Here is a 24791-nt window from a genome sequence, read left to right as displayed (position 1 = left end):
TGCTTTAAAAAAATTATAAATTTTGATGACAAAGTGATATAATTTTGTTGTCTTTTACATGTTTTCTCCCTTAGTCTTCTATTTTGTTAAAAAAAAAAAAAAAATTCTTGGCTACATGAGAAATAAAAACATGATTTTAGAAGTTTGGTATGTAGATAATAAACTTCCAACCTCAAATTTAACTTCATTATCCTGCAAACTGAATACTTTTGATCCCCGGGGCTGGGCACCATCTGGAAGTTATAATTCAGCCAAACAAAACTGAACGAAAGATAAAAATAAATTTTAAAATCAATGTAACAATGATTTTTTTTAAAAAAATGAAAACCGTTCAATACAAATTACAAAAACATAACAAAATATTACAAAGGGCAGAAAGAAAGAACGCCAAGCCTAGGGAAGGGAATGGCTTGTAATAATGTCAGAACTAATTGGAAAGTTGACGCTAATTCTACGTATAAAATTTATTTTTTATGTTTATCAATTTTTTTTCAAATTAATTTTATTAATATTTTCCTAATAATAATTGAGTAAGAGATGAAAGGAAAAAATTTTGAAAAATATTTCTGGTATTTTAAATAAAACACATCATATTAACTAATTTTATCATACTAACTAATTTAATTAACATTCTCAATCTATTCAAATTAAATAATTAGATTTTACATTAAGGACTAAAAAAAATATAGAATAAAATCAAGAAAAGAAAAGTGAAGATGAAATGTAGATGACACCATATTCTTAAAAAATTTTACAAAGGCATATACTATTAAATAAAATTAAAATAATACCATCAACGTTACATCATTTTTTTTTCCCCCTTTTCCCTCTCCCACTCCTCCCTTGGGGACCAAAAGTCCGCCAGAACAAAACTCCCTACAGCATGCATCAACTACAACCATCTAAACTGCGGCGTATATGGGAACTGCGGATTCTCACAAGTCCCTGAAATTTCACATTACCTTTTGCTTATCAGGGAGCAATTTCGCATGCCCTCGACAGATATCCTCTTATGCACTGCATGGAAACACAATAAGAGCCAGTACAGCATCCAAAATAGATCCATCATGATTAAAGGCTTTACCAATTTATACAGACTCGTTACTCCGTATCCTGGGAGTCTGAATCAACTGGATCCTCCACCTCACTCTCACCACCTGAACTATCCTTACTAACTGATGTCCCAGCATTAACTGCGGGCTTTGGATCTGGAAGGAGTTCATACTTGACAGATTTAATCTTCCTTGCGGTACTTGTACCTTTTCGTTTTCGCTTGCCACTATCAGTTACCTTCATAGTTTTCGCAGCCGCTGCAAAGGCAGCACTTGCCAATTTGTTTTGCTCATCCTCTTCGCTTGTATTTTCCTCCTCCCTTGTTTTGTCAACATAAAAAAGGTCATCATTTGCTATCTTGCCCTCCAAGTTAGCTTCCAGATGCCCTTCCTGGGATGAATCAAGACCCAACCTGGCATGACTTCTTAGAAAATCATCTTCAAAAACTTCAATACCTTTATCTTCTAGGCTCAAAAGCCATTCTAGAGAGTCAATTAAATAGAATGAACAATGTTAGCTATAATTTATCGATCAACTTGTCTGCAATCCTATATAAAGTATAAAAAAAAAAAACTGGAGCAACTTACTCAAGATAGCGCTGTGTGAGGTTCCGTTCATTCTACTTGCTTTATCCTCCAAATTGTGCTGGTTTTTAACACATTTAACTATCTCCAAAGGCACATGGGAAGCTGAAAAGGCCTTTCCATAAGAGAGTGCTCTCTTCTCATCCCCATTGCCTCTACAATAGGATAGATTATTAGAAATTCCATTCTGAAACTACAGTGAGAAAAATGCAATAATTGATTCCACATACCTAAAATACTCTACGGCGACATGGGTGACAATTAATCTAGTCAAGGTTAGGCTCTGCATGAGCCTGGCATTTTGGTAAAGGAAGGGGTATTCCACTGATAAAATGGCATCGAACAGAACTTTCCTCAGAACAACTTCATCTTCAGGTTTCTGCAGAGACGTATTCCACAGGGGTTACTACGGCTAAAGTTCTAAACACACACACACAACCACCCCCCCCCCCCCAAAAAAAAAAAACCAACCATAAGAAGAGTGCGGGAAAAAACCATGCCCATGACACTACAATAGAAGGAGTCGTGAAAAAATAATAGCAATAATTTCATAACAAGTCCACACTACTTACAGAGAAAATAACCAGATAACAGGTGCAAATTCACCTCTGATGAGATTCTAGAAATGATATACCTCACAACAAGAACATAAATGATTCACTTCAACTTTCATGCTGTGGACAGAGACCATTAGCAACAATGAATTAATTTTCTTTAATCGATTACAAATAAGTCATTGACACTTAACTATTCTAGCGAATTAATTATGCTAGTCTTCTATAAACCAAAGTATAATGAATTAAATCTTCAGTAGCCTTTCCATCCATAGTTTTCATTTGCTCCCTGTGCATTAAAATCTAAAATTGCACCCCCCCCCCAAAAAAAAAAAAAAAAGCAGCCCAGGTCTACTTTCAAAGAAAATATTTAGTTAACCGGTTGAACAGTAGGTTAAAGTACAATATTGCTTTGGTCTGTACTCTGTAGCTCGAATAATTCTGGGATTAACACGTAGTGTGACCAAAATTCTTAACTTTAAGAAGGGAAAGTATACTGATATGCACACAGAATGGCACAAAATTTCATTACAAGGACGGTTATTTGCCTTAAAAAAAAAAAAATTATAGGCAGGCATACTAACCAATATTGAGCTCATAGGCAAAGGCGTCCCCAGGGTTGTCCTCATGAGGATTTCTAGTTGACACAAGATAAATCCACATCACAGAAGGAACAAGAAAACGGTATCACGGCTGGAGATAAATGAAATTAAATGAAGTTCATTTCATGAAAATTCACACGTTAGCAGGCCAACCTAATTCAATAGTGAATAAGTAAAAAGAAGAAGAAGAAGAAGAAGAAGAAGAAAGCACCCTACTTTAGGTCTAAAATTATACCAAGATACAAATGAACAGGCCTACAAAAGAAGTCATGCATTTAGTGTGACAAGCTGAAGACTCAACATTTTTTGCAACGGTAGGCTCGTCCAGTTTGCCACTATATGCCTTTTCAGTTGGATACAGATCCGCCTTCCGGTCATACTATTGTCGCAGATAATCAAAAGAGAAGGGAAATTTAAATTTAAAGTACCCAAAAAGAGAAAACTTTCCTTACCATAAAAATATGCATTCTGAAACCTAGATATTGTGCTAACGGCCCAACTTTTGAAATTCTTTTCTAATTCATCCGTTGGCTTTGCCAAGTGGAAGCTGAAGCACATTTTCAACAAAAACGCTTGAATAATAACAGCGGCAGCCAAGCTGGCAACGTCTAAAACTCTCGTACAAATCCAACGACAAACATCACTGCTCAGAAGGGGCAAGAAAGATTCCCAGTCCTCATTTGCACTTGGCCAAACACAAACCAAATCCGAAAAAGGGATAATCAAGTTAGGGGAAAGTAAATCACGTTCCTCGTCGGAGTTCTTACTACAGCAAACACTTATATACCCAAGAACATTATCCAATAAAGACTTGGCCTCCCTCATTGCTTTTTTATCTCTCTTAACACTTAAATCCCCCGCAAATAATTTCAGGATCACCCTGTATACCTCAAATACAACAGGAACCAACAGTGCGATGCATTTTGAAGCACCAGACGAAGCCGAACATGCAGATAACAGCTGAAACAAATCTTTTGCAGCTGATATTTGATCCAAGACGTCACCTCCAGCAGAATCACGGTTACGAAAGGTAAGCGCAGCATAGACCCAGATCGCCTCAAAGGGTGCGTCAACCTTAGATTGCAGTAACTGATAAAATATATCAACATAAAGAGAAAAATTCGGCCTTTCTCCGCGAATTTCAGCTAGAATGTCTAGGAGTGATTGTTTCAGCTTAAGATCGTAGTTTTCACCCACCAGAGGGAAAGAATGAGATAACTTTATGAATTCAGTGGACTCTATCCAATCCGAAGCCATGCCGATAACCAATGAAAAGCGATTCCGGTCAAGCTCGAGGGGCAGCCCAGCCCTAGTTCCTGCTATAACTGATGAAGCGGCATTTAGGGTTTAACAGAGGTTTTAATCGCATCGCTTTCTGTTTGAAAAACGACAACCTGGAATATTGCGTATTGAGTATAAACGACGATGCGCCGCTTGCTTCATATTTTTTAAGGGAAATTGCAAATCTAATATTAAAGCGGCGCTACGTGTTTTCTCGCGCCTTATTGGTTGAAAGAGGGGGCCCCATCGTTTTAGGCTCTTCTCAACCAATCAGGTTGCCCATTGCTGGAAATGTGAGCGCATACAAAATTAATATTAATTAATTCTATGAAAGTTTCATCTCTTAAATTGAATGATCTCCGAGGAGTTTTCTGGGCTAACTGCTAGTCGGGTTCAAACGATTCCAGAAGAAGATGAAGAAGACATTACTTTATGTCGTGGTTGCATCACTCTTTATTTCAGCGTGGGTGCCGCTGGCATCCTGCTCCAAGAAACCAGTAGGAAAAGCTCGAAGGGAAGACATCCCGTATATCAAATGCCAAGTCTGTGAAAAGCTCGCTAAGCAGTTGTATCATCAGGTCCAGAAAAAGCAAGCAGAGATCGCTCCGAAAAAGGTGTGCTTGTATATTCTTGTGGATTTCCTCTTAAATCGTTTAGTTATGTCCTTTTTAGGACCAGAAAGGTGGGCTTAGTAGTTTTCTGCGAAATAATTGGTTGATTTCGGGTGCTAGATCTCGGAGTTCCAGATCATTGAGATAGCAGAGAATGTCTGCAATCTCAAGAAGGCGGAAGCTGATTGGATATTGCAGATAGATATTGTAGAAAAAGAAGATAGATTGGAGGTAAGAAGATTGATGAACTTCTCAGTTTTGTAAATGTTTTGCAGAATTATATTATAAGTTCTGGTTTCCATGTTTCTTCCCCCCCCCCCGGTCTATCTTATATGGATTTGTATAGTTTCTGTCGGTGTTCGGATGGAGTAACAGTTGGTCTGCATAAGAGCTTGTTGCATTGACTTAGCATTAATATATGTGAATTGTTTTATCCGACCCTTTTTCTTAACAGCTGGTGGAACAAGACTCTGAAGGACAATGTAATTCAGAATGCAAGACAATTGAGCAGGCTTGTCAGGGGGTATGGCACAGTTCCCAGCTTATACTTGTTGCTTTTATTCAATTGTAACGATCTGGATTTTGCTGTTTCTACCTAACATACATATGTAATTTAACAACCTTGAGGTGGTCAATGATTCATTGTTCAGGGATATTTCATAATGAGGACTTGCTGACTTGGAATTTGCAGGTGATAGGATATTATGATACAGATGTTGCTGAATATCTGTACAAAGCCAAGCCTGATATCGACTCATTGCTCAAATACTTCTGTAAAGACCTTACTAAGGCATGCAGCACCAAACCACCCCCTGTACCCAAGGTAGCTTCATTCCGAAGCTGACACTTCTAGTATATGTTTATAACCATCATATAACTCTAACTTTTTTATTTTTGAGATTTTTTAGTTGATATTAGTGGATATCTTTCATCGGTTGTAAATCCCCTTTGGCCATGATCTAAATTAAATCAATTTGAGTATCTTAATTTTAAATATTATTGAGTCCGACTGCTGCTTTATGGTAACCAACAATGGTGCTGGCCTTTGCTTTTTATAATTAGTAATAGTATTTGTTCAGTGAGAATATATGGCGGTGTTCTGAGTACTCCTTTATACAGTAAAGGACAAGTCATCGTAATTACTTCCAATATTTGAGGATTTTGCCAGTTTAATACATTGCTTTCTTCATCGTCATTCAAATCTTCATTGACATTGCAAGCACACCCATCTATCCCTAAAACCTTGATTATTGAACGAATAAAACAATGTCCTGCTATGTTAATAGAGCACCCAATTTTGGTGGAAGCATGCTCTGGGTTACTTCCTACCAAAACATGGTTTTAGTGGTTTCAATGAGAAACCACACACTAATGCAATGTTTGGTGTCGGTAAGTGTTTATAGAAAACACTTTCCCCAAGCCAAACATTGCAGAAGTGTTAGTTCTGGTGAAAGTGATAATTTGCCAAGTTGGCTTTCTGCGGATATTTTCCATGCTCTTTTCCTTTTCTTACAATTGCTCATGTAGTCATGTTCCTATATTTATACATTAGTCCCAAACACCCACTGGATCTAGCCTGATGTAATTGAGCAAAGTCTCGATGCAATGATGACATCCAAACTTAGTATGCGCTCAACATTGCTGTTTGAGTACTTGCATGCTTGAGTACTCACCAGCAGATCTTTTTTGTATTGCAGGGCAGGGCTCCTGGGGAACCTTTTGTTCCAAAGTCATCTAAAGAGGCTGAAATGGACAGGCTATTGAAATCTATGGAGGTAGTTGGTTTCTTTCCCTTCTATTTTTATCTTGCGAGAAACAAAAAATTGAGTGCAATGTGAAATAAACATGATCAAAACCTAGGAGCGACGTTAAACTTCGTACCACCTTATTCCAAGCCTAGGTGGGGATTCATCGTTACAATATTTGCTGCAGTCTTTTACTAGTAACACCTGTGTTCATACTGTATTTCATTCTGCTTCAGGGAATGCCTGGAGCCCCTGGCATGAAAATGTACTCAAGGGAGGATTTAATGAACATGAATAATTTTGGTGAAGATGGTGATGATGAAGATGAGGATGAGGATGACGAGGCTGGCTTCCCTTCAAAATTGGTATCAACAGAATCTCATATATTCCCCCGTAGATTCAAATCCTTTTAGAATAATTGATCAATGACGAAAATGCTCATCCTACAGGGAAAAGTTTTAAGAGAAAAAGGAAGCGGGAGTGACTGGAAACAGAAGCTAAGGAAAGGAATTTCTGACGGTGCTACGACACTGAAGAGACATGCAAACAGAGTCTCCAATCATTTGCGTCAATGGTGGAGGGGAAAGAAGGCAAGCACATCAAAGAAGGGCCAGAAGACGGGAAAGTCAGAACTTTAGAGCATCACAATTTCACTGCATCTCTTGATTGCCCAAGTACCTGAATCGTTCCTTGATTGAAGGTCCCTGTGCCAAAGATTGGCGGGAAGAAGAATTATAGAGAACGGTCTTAATTCTACGAGACTCGCCCATCATACTAGGGATTTGCCACCTTCATGTAGTTTTGTGTGTGGCAAAGTTGTCGATTAAGATGGTGGTATGTCTTCCACTTCACCTCTCCCAAATTGAGTATAAACATTTGCGATACATACATTGGATGCCTCTTTCATTTTTGGAAAAGAAACAATTTCCCCAAGAATTTCCTCCATGCTGTGCTTACAGCGAGGAGGATGCACCCTACACATCCTCCCCTTTGAATATATATATATATATATATATATATATGGGGTTATGGCACACATACCTTACCAGAAGCCGGAAAAGAAGATCATTATCGCCTGGTTGGGGTTCATAACGTAAAAGTCAAACCATGAAACGCCACTTGAAGTTACTAGTACATCTTGCAATTCCAGGCGATTGCAGAGATGGGTTACTTGTATTGTTTCCGGGTAAACCTCTCTCTAAGAATTGCGGGGAAAGAATGGAATAATAAAAAATGCTTAGAAATTCAAAAGAATTTTATCATACACCCAAAACTAAGAAAAAAATCCAGCAAAATTGCAAACAAGTCACAGGACTAATAACAGCATCCGCTATAAAATGGTAATATGACGGGAAGCAATTGTTTTCAATACTTCGCCAGCCCGCTAAAATCCCTTGTATTAGAATTGCATTTGGAAGAATGTCAATAACTTAAAAAACAGGCTCAGCGCATCTTGTAATACTGAACTCTTGAAACCACGCATCGTCGACCATTTAATGAAAACTTGAGCATTATGTCAACATCTCGAGGATTTTTCTTATTTTGTGCCACGGTCATGTTTCCCACAATGGCCTCTCCCTCACAAATGGTCAAAACGTCTTCTAGGTAAAGCACTGTTTGCTTCCAATGAGTCGCACGGGATCTTGGCCCTGTATAAAATGCACGTGTTAAAGCTAAAGCAACATGTTTGGCCTATATCCTTAAACTTGAAATTAAATCTAATAGCAGTCATCAAAATTAAATGTTATGTGCTCGCTAATTCTCAAAACATGAAAAAATGCCTATCCTACACAAATTTTCAGGAAATTTTCTTACAAGATATGATTCAAAAGAAAATAATTTTACGTAGTCTAGTTCATAGCAGCTTTGGAAATCCGCGAATAACTTCTTTTATTCACTTTTCTTCTTACTCCCGTTGTTATCTTCCTGTAGAAGCTAAACCTTTGTTACGAACTTGGATTCAATGAATAATTAAAAAGGATATCTACGCGGATGAACAGAGCACACGGCGCAACACGGTTCTCCCCATTCAAGTCCCCACAAACCAAAAGAACAAAAATGAAAAAATAAATCAAGCGAACTAAGCAGAGGAAGAAACAAACCTGTAGAGAAGCCCATCAATTTATGACACCTGGTAAATGATACGTCAAAATATGCTACAAGCGCATGAATATAATCATCACGTTCAGCTACAAGCTTAAAAGGCGCCGTGAATGACGCATCTCCGGGTACCATTTTAGAGATATCCATTGTCTGAACAGAGATGAGCAAATCAGTTTGTGACTTCGCATCACTCAAAAAAAAGTTCTTGGACCAACTCAGGATATAACACATGCTAACTTTAAGCATGCATGGGGACATTAAATTGAAGAATGATCAAATAATCTATTATCGCCCACCTTGAGTAGCTGGCAATTTGTAACAATCTGATTTTTGTCAACTGTGTCAACAAGAGGCTCCATAATTGCCTGCTTCTTAATGCAGTTCATGTCAAATCCATATACGTTATTCCAAACTGCCATACAAAGAGAAAATGCAATATAATTTAAAAGGATACAAGTTCAATAGTGGATATAACTGCATAGAAAATTTTCACATCTAAAACTTGAGATTGTTTTAAAGCGTAAGCAAAAACAGCAACGGACACCAAGATATTGGTCCCACATGTGGGAAAACATCGTATATTTCGTTGCAAATATACTTTTAGAAAATATGAATATATTAATTAAAAAAAAAATCATACACTTCAATAGAACATGAGGCAAGTAACTAGCTGCTTGGACGAATCCAATGGTGAGAGGTTCAATCCTCCGAGTCATCACATAACTAAAAAATCAATGGTAAACAACTCACACTCAATTTTATCTTCTTTGTAGTCTGCATCTTCAATTGCTGTAAGATATAGAGACGCTTTATCTGGTAGTACAACTCCATCATCCACCTAGGCCAAAATAAGAAACAGATTATTAAAACAATCCATACTATTAGTACCCTCATCAAGTAATTGAAGTCCATACTCTCTCTCTCTCTCACTCTCACCTAATTTTCAAATGTCATTGAAACATTATCTGTATTGCAACAAAAGGAAATAAATGAATATCAATATGGCACCGCAAGTGGCAAATCGACATATCCCATTGACCCCTAAAGCCCGCACAACTTACTCTGTATAACATTTCTGAAAGGATCAATGGTGGCCACCAAATGTTCTTATTTAAAACTTGAGTTATTAAAGGAGCATGTCAGATATGCCAAGCAGCAAGCTAAGTATGAAAACTTTTCATTTCAAACAATATAACGGATTGTGCCTAATGAACAAATTAAAAAACTGATACAAGACAGGAACTAGGCAAGGACAGAAAATTGCATCATTTCAGTTTGAAAGCTACATTTCAGAGCTACACACACACACACAAACAACAAGCCTTATCCCACTAGGTGGGGTCGGCTACATGAATCACACGACGCCATCGTGCTCTACCAACAACCCAATCCTTAGATATGTTGTTGATTAGGAGGTCTCGTTCAATGACCTCATTCAGCGTTCTTCTCGGTCTTCCCCTGCCTCTTTTTATGGGACTCCATCTTGTTTGATCCACCCTCTTCACCGGGGCCTCCAAAGGCCTTCTCTGCACATGTCCAAACCATCTTAAGCGATTTTCAACCATTTTCTCTTGAATAGGTGCCACACCGACTCTTGTCCTGATCTTTTCATTTCGAATCCTATCTTTTCTTGTATGACCACACATCCATCTCAACATATATATATATATATATATATTTCACAATGCTTGAGTTGAGTAGCATCAGATTAATATTTTAAAACCTCACCACAAAGGATATAACTATTAGCAGCATGAACCAAGACTTCATTCTTGTCTATGCAAGAAACGATCAAATAAACGCCAACAAGTGAAAAGAATGTATGACTTACTAGCCACTTGTCGCGGGCATAGAGGACGGTATTAAGCATGTTCTCAAACAACAAGAAGTACCCCATCCATTCTGAAATGATTATGTCAACTTTAGCGACAGGAAGTTCAATTTCTTCAATCTTTCCCTTCAAAACTGTTATAACTGTAAAAGAAAAACATAATTACAGTCAGTGGCATTTGGAATTAATTTACCTGCCAGAAGAAGATAAATGAATACAAGATAAAATGGCATCACCATTAGAGTACCCATTAGTTTCAACTATCTCCATTGCCATGTCAGCCATATCAGAGCATTCAACCTAAGTAGCCAACAATATAAACACTAATTAGATACTACCTCCGATCCTAATTATAAGATTTTGTTTGTAGACTATAAACGAGATCTTATAATTAGAATCAGAGGTAGTATATAGCAGGATGATATTATATATATTTATATAATCCACTAAAAGTTTTGCAATTTAGAACACTAAAAGGAAGCGAGCAACATAGACACATACTGCATAGACATGTTCTGCCCCAGCTTTGGCACAGAAGAGAGATAAAATTCCCGTCCCAGCACCCACATCAAGAACTACTTTATTCTTGAATAAAAATTTATTCTGATAAATCACATTCTGGTATGTCTTAGTTCTCACAGTATCCTTCAACATTTCCTGCATGCAAAGAGGGTTACAGAATAGAGGTACGGTAAACGCAATGCTAGGCTACTGAAGTTTTGGGAAATCAACAGTGGCACAGTTAAGCAACCAGCCAAGTGAAGAACATGGGAAAATCATTTGCCAAGAGAAAAATAAGCAACAACAAGCACAATGCAATATTTAAATGCAAAATAAGACCTTCAATTTACTCCTATAATGCGGGGAAAAAAAATACAGGGTGATAGATGACCAATGCAGAATTGACAAAATTGAGTTTTGAACAATAAATTTTGCTATTTGTATCAAAAGACAGGTTTGTTAATACTATTATATGTAGGTTTGTGCTTACGATTTTAGCTTAAAATAAATCCTCATGTATCATACAATGAACACACGTGAAAAATAAGACGGAGAATGAAATAAACCTGGAAGGGAAACAAAAGGATAACAATAAATGTAAATTAGAGCAGAGCTTTTATAGACATGGAATTACATTTTCATAGGCTTGCACTTGCATCAGATACAATTATTTATGAAACACTGCACAATGCAACTTCACCGGTAATAAAATGATCAAATCAGTTACTGGGAAGATTATTGATCTGCAGTTCCTCTATGAAGCTGACAGGACAATACCTCGCCAGAGCAACTGACTTCGAAAAAATTTAATCCATCAGATTTCAGAAAATCACCGTTGGTAGTTTTAAAATATAATAAAAGACTTTTTTTTGGGGGGGGGGGGGGAAGCACTATTATAAACTCCAAAAATAGAAAAGAAAACAAACAATGGATTGAACAACAAAAGGTGATGCCAACGTGCATCCAAGTTGATAGACTTACTTCGTGAATTCCTGAAAACAAAAACAAAAAAAATTGTGAAAAAATATGTACAAGTGAGGTAGCCAAAACAGGTTGAAATTTCATGAACAAAATTTAAGTACGAGCAGTTTGCTTGTTTTTCAGTCCTTCAATAACCGGCGTAAAATTAACAAGAAAATTAAAACGAAGGCTAATATTTATATTCAGAGATATCTGAAGAACATAATATACGGCTACTACGACCAGATCACCGTTACTCGCCGGCTTTTACTAGTTACATTGTCAGAACGCAAGACACATAGTAAAGGAAAATTTTGGAATAAGAAATTACCAAAGTGAGAGTAGGAATCAAAGTAATAATCGGCACTTGTTTTATCATCTGATTCTGAACCGACGAGGACCATGGAAGGCTCGCCCGCTGAGCCTTCAACGGCTTTGTCAACGGAACCATCGAGCTCGCAAATGGAGTCGTCGTGGTTGGAGCTCACAGCAGCATCCTCAATGATCTCGTCCGTGTCTTCGAAGCGAGTGTAGTGACTCATTTTACTGATGCCGCCGCTTCAGCTCCGATTGTTGTTATATCGGCGACTCTTTCACTAAACTAAATTAAAAATAGGCGGCAACAAAATTAGGGTTTTTAGTTGGGGGGGTTTTACCGTTTTCGTTTTTGCGTGCATGAACTATCGACAAACAAGACTCGAGTAAATTTGCTTCTGGCTAGGTTGCTTTTTTGTCCCTATCATTATTCATTATTTTAAAAAAAAAGTGTGAATGGTGAAATCAGTAGATGACATAATTTTTTCTTTTTTGTTTTCGGTTGGCAAACAAACCCTTTTTTGATATTATTTTTATATAATATGTGTGTGTGTGAATGCAAAACAGGGCTATGACGCGCCCACAGAAAGAAAACAAGACTACATGCCTTATAGAGTTTAATGAGTCCATTTGTGCATTTGTTATGTTCCAAGCATGCTGGGCCATGCATGTTTAATGAGTCCGTTTGGACACTTGTTATATTCCATCCAACATGAATAAACCTTTCCAAACTTGGCATTTATTAATGATTGTGGCTAACTGTAAAAGCCTGTGTTGGTTTAGTGGGACAACCAATCCTGTATATTTCATGATTTTGGTGATTTTTACTCCCCCCGTTTCTTATTATAAGAGACGAATAACCGAATTACGTTGATCAAACAATAATTAAAATTAGTTAAGAACAATCAATGTGTAAAAAGTATTATTTTTTTTTCTAAAAATGCCTTCATTAATAAGGATATAGAGTATGAGAGAGAACAATTAAATTATTAAAAGAAAGAGAAGTGGAAAGGAGAGAGAGTGTGAGTTGGAGACAATAAATATGGGTAAAATATGAAATCAACACAAAAAAGTAGAAACAACTTGTAAGTGTCTCTTATATATAGGAACATGCTATAAGCATCAAATGTCTCTTATAATAAAGAACGAAGGGAGTAATAAATAAGACTACTTCTGATATATAAGATATGATTAAATATTCAATTTGATTATAAATATAAAAACACAATCTTTTTTTCGTAACAGAACACAATCTATTTTATTTTTAATACACATGATTAATAAAGATATTTTATAAAATATAACATTCATTTATTATAAATTACTAGTTTAAATTATTTTAATATTCACAGATTAATTATTTAACTCTTACAATAAATATAAAAAATAGTAGATGATATTTAAATTAGGCATATGCATGAGCCTGCGTTAGTTTAGCATGCATCACACTAGTATGAATAAATATTAGAAGACGTACTTCAACATATATGACAATATATGAATAAATACTAGCTAAGTCCTGTCTACCAAAAAAAAAATATTGGCTAAGTTATTTTTGTCACATGCATTGTTTTAAAAAAAAATATATTTTAATTGAGTCTATTAGTAAAATACTAAATCTAATTGGTTTGAATATCCCAACACCTTATATTACAAGCATGTCTTAAAACAAATTTAAAATGTTGGATCAACATATCTCTATCCTGCCAACAAGATTGACTATTAATGTGGTAATTATTGTCACGATACGATGAAAGTTGTAAGCAGTGTTCGGGGGGAGTTATTATCTATCGTTGGCTTTTATGGTAGAATCAGTCGGGGGCCTGAGAGGCGGCAATTCCTCACAAGGGGATGAATCAAGATGACTCGTAGACCCTACAGATTAGAATTCTAGCACCAAACAAGGGTGTAAAAGAAGAAGAAGAAGAAAGGCTTTATCCTTAAAAAAAAATGTATCTTTAGGATTGACCACCTCATTCTAACAAGAATAAAGATGCATCCAACACTTATTTATAAGTGCATCTTAAAAAAAAAAAAAAACTGGATCAATGCACCTTTATCCTTCTAACAAGATTGACCACTAATGTGGTAATCATTATGCAAGAAAAAAAGGAGGAAAAAAAGAAGCTTTACTTGGTAACACCACTACTTCCAAAAATCAAACTTTCAAAATATTCACTATCTGCTCCATTGCCTCTGGCTTGCTCTTCATGTTATAACTCCCACTTCTTCCACTTTTATCAGGTGGTATTGATAATAAACCGTCCCTCATGCTGCCATATGCATTATGGATAAACCTTTGTACTTATTTCAACTTATCTTTCTCAAAAATCATTCTCAATCAGTATTTTTGTCCAGACTTGCCCTTCCATGTAGAGGGGATGCTCCCTCCCCACAAGATACCTGACACCCAGACGTTCTTCTCTCATTATTTGCGGCATAAATCATCATACCACAAAGCTACTGCTTTCTTCTCTTAGCCTCCCAGGCCATTTTAAGAAGGGGCACATCATTCATCTTTTTCAGAAAACCGGGGGAAGGAGCACATGCATGTAGAGTGTATTTCTTGGAGTAGAAAGGGCCCAAGTGTATTGCCCAGGTCCGTTCAGTCTTGGGTCATAGAAAACATTACTCAAATGTTTGACCAAAAATATTTACATACACTATATCAAGCATTATTGGGCTCATATCATTTTAACACAGCATTCCCAAAAAGCATACGCCAATAGGATAGCTCTGCTCTTTTTCTTTTTTTTTATTTGGCAGATCAGAGTTTCACACTTTTACAATAACATTAATAATAAAAATTAAAAAAAATTGTCTAGGAACTCGAAATTGAATAAGAAAGTATTATACTCCACGAGCTCAGTTATAACTCTGTCATATTGACTTCTATGGCACCTTGAATTTTAGGCCACCATTTAATCAACTTGTGCAAAATATTCGTAGTCGGATAGGAGGAGTAACAATAATGTCGGACTCCAGATCACAAAAAACTAAATTTTATTTGGCACATAATCACTAAGAATATTTTTAAAAAACTAACTAAAATATTGGCACATAAAATAAGAAGAATTTTTTAAATAATAATTAAACAATCACAGCGAAAAAATTTTATTCGTGGCATCGATTATATATCAAACACTGACAAATAAGCAGTGCTTCATCGAGGTTAAAAAAAAACAGTATTCCATTAATCGTGAACAAGAGTTTGAGAGTTTTATTTAACCGTGACGCTTGTATATATAAAGTAAATAACACTTGAATATAGAGAGCAAAGTTTATAAAAAGGGTCTACTTCAACCAATGCTGAAGGAAATTAATACTATATTAAGTTCTAATTATAAGACATCTTTTGTAAATTACAAATAAAATTTTATAATTAGGAACGAAGGTAGTATTATGCTAATTGACTTGCCGTCGTCTCACAATGCCACATCTTGAATGCGAATGTCATAATCTTTTGATGACTTTTTTACTGGGGGAGGAATTAATATCCTTGCTGATTTGTGTAAGAAGCCTGATGATGCTTTGGACAATTTCCTTTCCTGCATAGTTTACCTGTTTTTATATATGCGCGCACACACATATATAAGTTGTACTTCCAATTGCGCAAGTGGGGACTACAGTTTAAGGAGCATCATTTACAAGACAATAAGGAGATGACGGTGAGTGATTATATTTTCAACGTGACTGCAAATTAAAGGCATATAGTTGAGCATGTAAGTTATCAGATTGGCCCCGTTGGCCTTGAGCTGGACTTGTATTATTAAAAAATGGAGGGAAGAGCACGGAAAAAAAAAAAAACGAAAAAGAACTCAGAAAGTATTTGGAATGCAAGGCAAATACCAGCTTATAGATATCACTGATCGACCTCATCATCATAATACTGGTTTATGAATTATTAGCGCCTATGTGGAGCAACCTGGTTCACATCATAGGAATTTTAAGACCCGATTTTCAATTAGCAAATACTCATATGGTCCTATTTAAAAGTTGCTTCGGACATGTTCTATATAGGCAAAAAAAAACCTTAAACTTTATTAACTCTATTTAAAATTCAACAATTTTTAATTTTATTCCTATTTAATATATATTATTACTTCATGTAAATAAAATTAACACCATAATAAATAAAAGATAAAATTGTATATCCATACAAAAAGACTCTTATTGATGTCCTATAAATAGGATTAAAAAATATCTCATATCTCTGTCTTATAAATAAAAGTAGAGGAGTAGAGAAGATCCATAGTACATTGTCACAAGATCCGTAGAGGAACTCACAGTATCATGAATTGTTGTATGCATAATTGATGGAAAAGGATTGGTTCTAAGGTATAGAAAATTGTCACACAAAAAGGCGATCTTTGGAGCATTATAACATAGAAAATAAGGAGACAGGTCACGCAGAAAAGGGATCTAAATCAACAAGGCAAGTTGAGCTGGGAAAAAAAAAAGCCATCTCCACAATTTTAGTGCAGGCAAAAGGAAAAAAGAGTTTTAAAATACTTATGATTTGGAGTCAAATGCAGCATGTGGAAGAAGGTAGGTCTCATTGATTGCTTTACAACTAGAGCTACCGCAAAACATAAAGAAAAATTAGCGACGACGGAAAAATTTGTCACACTGCGAAATTTATACATAAGTTTGCTTACATATAGAATTGTCAGAGACAATTGGTTGGCGTGTCTGTGCAGATTGGGATGCCCTACTTGGACTGCTTCAAGGGTGTCGAGTTTACATAAAAACGTGTGTACGAACACGGTAGCCTGGGAATAAGCATGGATATGAATAAACAATTAATAATAAATTGTTAATCATTGATTCGACCTACTCAATATTCCATAATCTATATGCTTAGATCTCTCCTTGCACATAATCCTAGCATGATTAGGACAAATTTTCCCACGTGGCGTGCAATCATTGGTTCTATATCTTCTCTGAAGATTCATGCCCTCTTACTGGGATACATTACAAGCCATACATACACATAGCAAATTCCATCCCACAAATGTATATAGCACGTTCGTACATCCAAAATGATCTTAACAAATTAGTTTATATATATTGGCAGTAATTAATTAAAAGGTTTCGTAGTAGGCATACACATTTCCCCCGACCGTGGAATTAATTAGCACGTAGAATTTACGATTAAACTTTTCTCAGCTGTAAGCCATATATTAAAAGGATGGTTAACCTTAATCAAATGATTTGAATTAAGCTACCTAATTATTGCTCCTCCAATCCTTAATATAGAATTCAATTATTAAGATGGTTTTGGTTCTAAATATAAGACCCATTTATCATATTTATTAATTTTCTCTAAATTATCCCTATAGATACTCCCTCAACTATAATCAAATAGAAGAGGGAGATAGAGTATTAAGAAAGATGATTATGGTGTTTTAGGAAAAACGTGTCACATTTCTTATAATTAACTAACTTATCTAACTTCCTTAATCTAATCAAATTAGTTAAATGGATCTTATATTAAGGACCAGAGGAGTATCTATTTCAATCATACTGCTGTTTAATTTCAGGTATCTGTGTCCTGCTATAATTTAATTAATTTAATCACGACTCTAATGAGGCCATAAGCACAGTGATCACACGGCATGCAATAATATAGAGAATGTTTTTATATAATTTCTTTCGATTAGTTTTCAAGGAAACGTCAAGTGACATATGATCTTGGTTCTTGTTCCTTACCCAAGGGTTGCACACACTTAGCTGTTATCAATTAATAAGAATACGTTGGGTTCAATTATTAGTTATATACCCCCCTATCTCGCGTACCAGTTGAAATGTTGAATATTCCCTAGACTTTATTGATAATTAATACTAGTACAATTTTTAAAAACAATGTTTGATGTTGGAAAAAGTACTAAAACAAAGCACTCTCATTAATTTCTTGAGTGTGATTCCATCAATTACATGCGCTGGCTTTCAGCTGAAATCCAGTTGCAGTACTTTTCTAAGCAATGAGCATCAAGTCCCATATATATACTCCTATATATGTATACGGATGCGTGTTTGTACGTGCCCTTTAGCTAATTTACTGCATATGGAGTGGTTAATTTTGATGGAAACACAAGCTGTTCGCCTATTCTAGAGAGGCTTTGATGATCTCGAGTGCCATATATACTACCTTAATTCTAAATATAAAAGCTAATTTATTTATAACATAATTTACATTACAAATTAGTTTTTGTATTTACGACTGAATGGCATATATATATATATATATATAAGCCTTCCAGCCAATTATGTTTATCTGTCGATAAAATATATCTCATCATCGGTCCTTAATATAAGACCCATTTAACTAATTTGATTAGATTAAGGAAGTTAGGAGGTAAGTTAGTTAATTATAAGAAAAGTGACACATATTTTTCCTAAAATACCACAATCATCTTTTTTTAATACCCTCTCCTTCTTCTATTTGATTATGGTTGAGGGAGTATCTATAGGGGTAATTTAGAAAAAATTGATAAATATAAGAAATGGGTCTTATATTTAGGACCAAAAACCAACTCAATGGGAATTGGGTATATTAAGGATCGGAGGAGTATATTCCTTTGTACCCATATTATAAGACATCTTTAGCTACCTCATCAAAAGTAAGAAAAGGTTAACTAAGTAATTAGCTTGGTCTAGAATAAATTTCTAATTTTACCTATATTTAAATAAAAATTTTAAGATTTGTATTATATATTCTCTCCATTGTTGATTACTTTAAATACGGAAAATGAAAAAAAAAAAAAAAAAGACTTATAATAAGGATCATCCATCTCCTCTGGAATGTGCCTTGTAATAAGAACCAACAGAGTACACATACATACATACAAAGGAATTAGGCAAATTTTCTCATACTTTGTATGTAATTTAAAAAAAAACAAAGTAAGTTATGCTTAGCCATACTATTATATCATGACCTATAAATATATAAATTTTATATATTTCATGTGGATGATGATAATCGGAAGATATGGTAAGACCTTTGCTTGATACTTGTCTGTATCCGAGAGGCCATAGTCGTCTTGCAGTCGTCATATGATGTCTGCGTTCACGTTCTGAACTGTGAAATAAGATTCAGCATATTAACTGCAAATCTAGAGCCGATCCTCCCCAGCACATGATCTCCCAAGTCCTACTTCTCTATTCCCATCGACGGGGCATCTTCTTCTCATCACTGCTCATCTTATCATTATATATCTTTCTTTTACCTATCCAACATATATGTTTAATTATTCCGTGCTTGTTTTGCAGTCCAAACCCACACACAACACAATCTTGACAAGTATCTTACATTCCTAACTCTTAAACGTTGGTGTACATGCATATATACACGCAAACCAGATAACAGGGTGATACAATAAGCAGATCCGAGGGTGACACTACGTGTGTGGTGAGATCGATTGTATTTATCTTACATAAAAAGCAGTGCATGTCAGGTCATTAATTAAACTCATCAATAATCATGGATTAGCTAACTCATTTCACTCACACACAAAAACACAAAATAGCATTACAATAAACAAGAATATAGGAGACGCATATACAGTTGGATTTTAATTTGTTTAAATGTCTCGTTTATTTCTTCATTTTGGTGGTCATTTTGCAATTCCGTTAACTAGTTAAAGAATCCAACCAAAGACTTATGCTGGCACTTGGTTCTGTGGTTCACACCAACGTATAATTACTTATTAACATCATATTTTCTATGTATACTTTATTGCGGTGTAGAGCCCTGCGTGTGTGTGGATTTAGAGGTTTTTCCCTTCCTTGGACAGTTTTTCTTTTGGGTATCACGAGTTCTATCGTTCTCTTTGAAATTACCATACATGAGAAATTTATTGCCAGTCATGACTACGTACGTAACAAAGCTGACTCAAAGCAGTATATATCCAATAACTTTCAGGGTGAAGCATGCATGCAAATTTTTCTTTCTTCTTTTTCTCTTTTCTTTTCCTTCCCCATGCATTATTGCAGTTGACACCAGAAGCTGAATAGTCTTTTGATGTCATTAGTACTACCTTCGATTTTAAGTGTAAGAACTAATTTATAGTGCAATTTGTATTATAGTGCAAATTGTTTTATTGATAAAAAACATTTTTCCATAGAAAGAGACAAAATTAAAACTTGAAATTAAACTAATAATTAAGCCGTAACGTCTCTCTTACTTGGTATTAATGCATATATTTAAGTGAAAGGTTTTTAATTTGTGAAGCAGATGATCTGCGAATCAATATATATGCACCGTATGTGTCTTTAGAGAGAAAAGGTGATGTTTTAATTTAAAATATATGAGAACTAAAATGACAAAACATTGCTTTATAGTTTGGTATGTGGATGGTTTGTAGAGAAGTGGAACTGAATATTAAGGGCCAGAGAACATGTTTGACGAGCTCCCATGCATCTTTTTCTCAAGCTGCTCGCAAAAAATCAGAATCTTAATCGAGGTTGGTTTGTTTGGTATATCTTTGTCACGTCATAAAAAAAAATAGTCTTTGATATCCTAATGCATGATTTGATTTTGATTGCAGTATATGCAGGAAATTAGAGTTTGTTGGGTCTTCATAGGGGCGGATTTGATTAGTCATAGGTTGAGAAATGGAAATAGGCTGGGCACGAAGAACTCAACTACCTTCAAATTGCTTTAAATATAGCCCCCACAAATAAGAAACCATTGTGATACTTGTGTGGGTGTATAAAAAATATATATATATCCTACATTAATTGGGAATGTGAGAAGATAAAAACAAATTGAGCATCAATCATGAATAGATTTTCTTATTATTATTAGGAATAGGAAAATCAAATGTTGAAGAGTTTTAATGTCATATTTCATAAATGGATTTTGAATGCCTTAGAGATTTAAAAGTGGCACATTAACAGAAAAAACCTTTAATGCATTGAATCATTCAAATTACTGAACAGATTTTATATTTTATAATTGTTTAATAATTTATTTAATTTAATGTTTAATGCTTTGAAATGCTTGAAATCACGAACGTTGCTTTTAACCATTTTAATTGTAATACATTAAATGATTTGATTATGAAATTCTAAACAGAATACTTATGTATATGCCTTTAACGTTTCAGATTGTGCAATTAAACAATTTAATGGTTTCAACGTTCAAAAACTGATATTTTATTGTCACTAAGAGGCTAGTAACATCAAGATCATTGGGGCTATAAAAGGGTGCATCAATCTAAGGTTTAGGATATATACTACTCTAGGGTTTTTTAGCTCCTCTCTTTCCTCTCTTGTGTATTCTTCTACCTACTTAGTTTATAATCATCTTTTCTTGTTCTGCTCATCTTGTTCTACAGGAAGAATCCATTTAATCCTAGAGAGTGCTGCATTCTCATCTGTTGGTGGTTGCAAAATAGCTTTTAAGAACAATATTCTCAGGACGTGACTCAGATTAATTGCTTTTTGCAGGTGTTGCCACCTAGACAAACATGATATTTAGTTATGATTAACTAAATATTTAATTCTGATTAACTAACTTTGCACTCCATAAAGAAAGATAGAAGAAAATCTTGAGGCAAAAGAGGGGACTATAATTGCACAAAACCAAACCCCAATCATCAACCACCATATATATTTTGGGTGTGGATACAGTTGTGCAGTATTGATAAGAGGATATAAATCTGTAAAAGGTAAGACCTTTGATATCTTGCTTACTTTAGAGAATCAACTATTGATATTTTTTTCTTTTTTATTTTGCTAGAGCCGTAGGCAAGTTGATGAGGGGGCATTTTTATTTTTATTCCCCCTTATCAAACCCATGAAAACCTCACAATATAAATATATAGAAGGAGTTTGACAAAACTTTCATTCAACTAGCTAGCCTCTCTCTCTATCTCCCTCACTCACCACAGTTTTCTTCTGCTCTCTGCAACTATCTGTGGTGAGTGCGAGAAAGCTAGCTAGTTATAATGGGTCTTGAGATCGAGCAGCCTTGTGTGGAGCTTTCAAACATCGCAGTCTCTGATACTCACGGAGAAAACTCCCCCTATTTTGCTGGGTGGAAAGCATACGACGAGAACCGCTATGATGAATTCACTAACCCCTCCGGAGTGATACAGATGGGATTGGCAGAGAATCAAGTAAGTATTTGGTTGTATTTGTAATATATACATATAGTCATTTAAACCAAATTATTTCTTAGCGATGATAGCTAATCATATTTTCTGATATCATACAGGTTTCATTTGATTTGGTGGAAAAGTACTTGGAACAGCACGCAGAGGCGTCAACGTGGGGAAAAGGAGCAACCGGGTTCAGAGAGAATGCTTTGTTTCAAGACTATCATGGCCTCAAATCTTTCAGAACCGCAATGGCAAGCTTCATGCAACAAATAAGAGGTGGGAGGGCCAAATTCGACCCTGATAGAGTCGTCCTCACCGCCGGCGCCACCGCAGCAAACGAGCTCTTAACCTTCATTCTCGCCAACCCAGGAGACGCTTTACTCGTCCCAACCCCATACTATCCAGGGTATAAATCAATCAACCACCACATATAATATATTTCTTTCATCAATTACCATTAGCTTGTAATTGGAACTAATAAGAAAAATAATCTTGCAGATTTGATAGAGACCTGCGTTGGAGAACAGGGGTAAAAATCATCCCAATTCACTGTAACAGCTCAAACAATTTCCAGATCAGTCCCCAGGCCTTGGAGGCTGCGTATCAACAAGCACAGTCCATGAACACCAAAGTAAGAGGCGTCCTGATCACGAACCCATCAAACCCATTAGGCGCCACAATCCAACGGTCAGTTCTGGAGGAGATTCTCGACTTCGTGACTCGCAAGAACATCCACTTGGTGTCGGACGAGATCTACTCGGGATCGGCCTTCTCGGGTGACGAGTTCGTAAGCGTGGCTGAAATTCTTGAAGATCGTGATTACAAGAACGCGGAGAGAGTTCACATTGTCTACAGCCTCTCCAAAGACCTGGGCCTTCCGGGGTTTAGAGTTGGCACCATTTATTCCTACAACGACAAGGTTGTTACGACGGCTCGTAGGATGTCCAGCTTCACCTTAATTTCTTCGCAGACACAGCACCTGTTGGCCACCATGCTGTCGGATAAGGAGTTCACAGAGGGCTACATAAAGACCAACAGAGAGAGACTGAGGAAGAGATACGAGATGATCATTGACGGGTTGAGAAGAGCCGGGATAGAGTGCTTGAAGGGGAATGCAGGGTTGTTTTGTTGGATGAATCTAAGTCCTTTGTTGGAGAAACCAACAAGAGAAGGTGAATTGGAGCTTTGGAATTCCATTTTGTATGAAGTGAGGCTAAATATATCTCCGGGTTCTTCTTGCCATTGTTCTGAACCAGGTTGGTTCAGGGTTTGTTTTGCAAATATGAGCGAGCAGACTCTGGAAGTAGCACTCGACAGGATACGTAACTTCATGGATCAAAGAGCAAGTATTTAGAAGTTGATGGTTATTATCAATCTCTCTCTTCGTCTGTTCCCCTTTAATTTTTTCAAAATGGCTCTGCCATTTTGATTCATTCTTTAGACTGGGTATGATGTGGCAGCTGCAAAACCCAAGATCCCTTTCAGGAAAATCATAACTGATCAAGCTGTAATTGATATGTATTCTTGTTTGCTTGCTTAATTTACTTAAGCAAGTTTCCCAGAATTTTCTTTTGTATGATTACTCATATACAAACTGATTAATGCAAAGTTCTCTGTCTCGATCCAACTTGTTCTGCAAGCATTTGACTTAGTCGATATCTGATTAATATTAGTGTGAATAAAATGAGATTGATTCTGTATATATTCTAGTCAGAAAAACGCAGTGGACTTTGGTTTGAACCAATTAACAATTAAATAGCATTTGTTTGAAAATTACAGGCATATGCAACACCAACAACTAGACACCAAGTTTTTTCGGATCATCAAGGTAATGCCGGAAGCAATAATATAATCAATAACTCGTATTTGAAAGTTGATGTTACAATGTCTTGCCTTTCATGCTTAATTATATGGATTGATTAGGACATAATTAAATAATTAAGATAGTTGGTTTAGCTTTTCAAGTGTTGTGCATGATGAAATCATGGTCCCCCACGTTAGAGCGTCTGATTGATATTGCTTACTGACTAATAAACTAAAGATTGGTTTTATTAATTAATCACTAATCACCAAACTTTAAGCTATATTCAGTTCAATATCGCATGCAGTTGCAGCAAAATCCCTTCCCAAAAGAAGAAAAATATAATGAATAAATAAATTATCGAGCTAACTAAACCGAGCTAAGCAAAACGAAGCACGTCATCAGGATCAGCAATTAAGCTATATATTCTATATTTCTATTGTTAGATTTTGTAATTAACTATTTTGCAGAAGCCAGCACAGCTTAGTTTAATATAGCTACGTTGAGAGTATGATTTGACTCCAATAATTATAATGCCGTTAGCTTTCAACTAATCCCAATATAACTGTCGTCTTATGCCATATTTAGAGAATATTTGGATATACTTTGATATCCTTGAAACCTGATCGACAAACTAAATCATGTGCCGTGCCATAATAATCATCCTCGACTCCTCACTAAACATGACTTTAATGATATCCAATAATCAATTATAGTCAACCATGTGTATGGCCAAAATAAAAT

General features: G+C 35.7%; 4 protein-coding genes across 4 annotated transcripts; 2 read left to right on the top strand and 2 right to left on the bottom strand.

Annotated features, from left to right (window-relative positions):
* Positions 1-761: 761 nt before the first annotated feature.
* LOC114761289 (uncharacterized) lies at positions 762-4162 on the bottom strand. The gene is made up of 5 exons (XM_028950624.1): positions 3246-4162; positions 2776-2828; positions 1868-2016; positions 1641-1792; positions 762-1535 (listed from the first exon to the last, which is right to left on the bottom strand). Exons 1-5 carry the CDS (start codon positions 4048-4050, stop codon positions 1102-1104), a joined length of 1593 nt encoding a protein of 530 aa, XP_028806457.1. The 5' UTR covers positions 4051-4162; the 3' UTR covers positions 762-1101.
* A 269-nt stretch (positions 4163-4431) lies between these two features.
* LOC114761290 (uncharacterized) lies at positions 4432-7366 on the top strand. The gene is made up of 7 exons (XM_028950625.1): positions 4432-4688; positions 4806-4916; positions 5140-5208; positions 5377-5508; positions 6383-6460; positions 6667-6795; positions 6880-7366. Exons 1-7 carry the CDS (start codon positions 4488-4490, stop codon positions 7066-7068), a joined length of 909 nt encoding a protein of 302 aa, XP_028806458.1. The 5' UTR covers positions 4432-4487; the 3' UTR covers positions 7069-7366.
* A 283-nt stretch (positions 7367-7649) lies between these two features.
* On the bottom strand, positions 7650-12483 carry LOC114761301 (probable protein arginine N-methyltransferase 1). The gene is made up of 9 exons (XM_028950636.1): positions 12157-12483; positions 11847-11857; positions 10866-11021; positions 10601-10664; positions 10365-10507; positions 9284-9371; positions 8830-8945; positions 8533-8683; positions 7650-8079 (listed from the first exon to the last, which is right to left on the bottom strand). The coding sequence occupies exons 1-9, from the start codon at positions 12365-12367 to the stop codon at positions 7874-7876; spliced, it is 1146 nt and encodes a 381-aa protein (XP_028806469.1). The 5' UTR covers positions 12368-12483; the 3' UTR covers positions 7650-7873.
* Positions 12484-22093: 9610 nt separating this feature from the next.
* On the top strand, positions 22094-23786 carry LOC114761295 (1-aminocyclopropane-1-carboxylate synthase 7-like). Its single transcript, XM_028950630.1, has 4 exons — positions 22094-22264; positions 22363-22652; positions 22745-23592; positions 23707-23786. Exons 1-4 carry the CDS (start codon positions 22094-22096, stop codon positions 23784-23786), a joined length of 1389 nt encoding a protein of 462 aa, XP_028806463.1.
* Positions 23787-24791: the final 1005 nt, after the last annotated feature.

This window comes from Neltuma alba, unplaced genomic scaffold (assembly GCF_004799145.2).
Source record: "Neltuma alba isolate B1F8T4 unplaced genomic scaffold, ASM479914v2 tig00011115_pilon, whole genome shotgun sequence".
NCBI classification, from domain to species: Eukaryota; Viridiplantae; Streptophyta; class Magnoliopsida; order Fabales; family Fabaceae; genus Neltuma; species Neltuma alba.
The sequence above is the reverse complement of the archived record's forward strand: the minus strand, read 5'-3'. Positions and strand labels throughout refer to the sequence as shown.

Coding starts and splice junctions, on each gene's coding strand:
- LOC114761289 (XM_028950624.1), bottom strand. CDS start 4,050: ATGGCTTCGGATTGGATAGAGTCCACTGAATTCATAAAGTTATCTCAT. Junction 2,017..2,775: donor TGCCTATGAGCTCAATATTG/GTTAGTATGCCT, acceptor ACGTCTCTGCAG/AAACCTGAAGATGAAGTTGT. Junction 1,793..1,867: donor GTCGCCGTAGAGTATTTTAG/GTATGTGGAATC, acceptor ATCCTATTGTAG/AGGCAATGGGGATGAGAAGA.
- LOC114761290 (XM_028950625.1), top strand. CDS start 4,488: ATGAAGAAGACATTACTTTATGTCGTGGTTGCATCACTCTTTATTTCA. Junction 4,689..4,805: donor CAGAGATCGCTCCGAAAAAG/GTGTGCTTGTAT, acceptor TTCGGGTGCTAG/ATCTCGGAGTTCCAGATCAT. Junction 5,209..5,376: donor TTGAGCAGGCTTGTCAGGGG/GTATGGCACAGT, acceptor TGGAATTTGCAG/GTGATAGGATATTATGATAC.
- LOC114761301 (XM_028950636.1), bottom strand. CDS start 12,367: ATGAGTCACTACACTCGCTTCGAAGACACGGACGAGATCATTGAGGAT. Junction 9,372..10,364: donor ATGCCCGCGACAAGTGGCTA/GTAAGTCATACA, acceptor ATTTTGGCCTAG/GTGGATGATGGAGTTGTACT. Junction 8,946..9,283: donor CAAAGAAGATAAAATTGAGT/GTGAGTTGTTTA, acceptor TTTGTATGGCAG/TTTGGAATAACGTATATGGA.
- LOC114761295 (XM_028950630.1), top strand. CDS start 22,094: ATGGGTCTTGAGATCGAGCAGCCTTGTGTGGAGCTTTCAAACATCGCA. Junction 22,653..22,744: donor CCAACCCCATACTATCCAGG/GTATAAATCAAT, acceptor ATAATCTTGCAG/ATTTGATAGAGACCTGCGTT. Junction 23,593..23,706: donor CTTCATGGATCAAAGAGCAA/GTATTTAGAAGT, acceptor ATGATGTGGCAG/CTGCAAAACCCAAGATCCCT.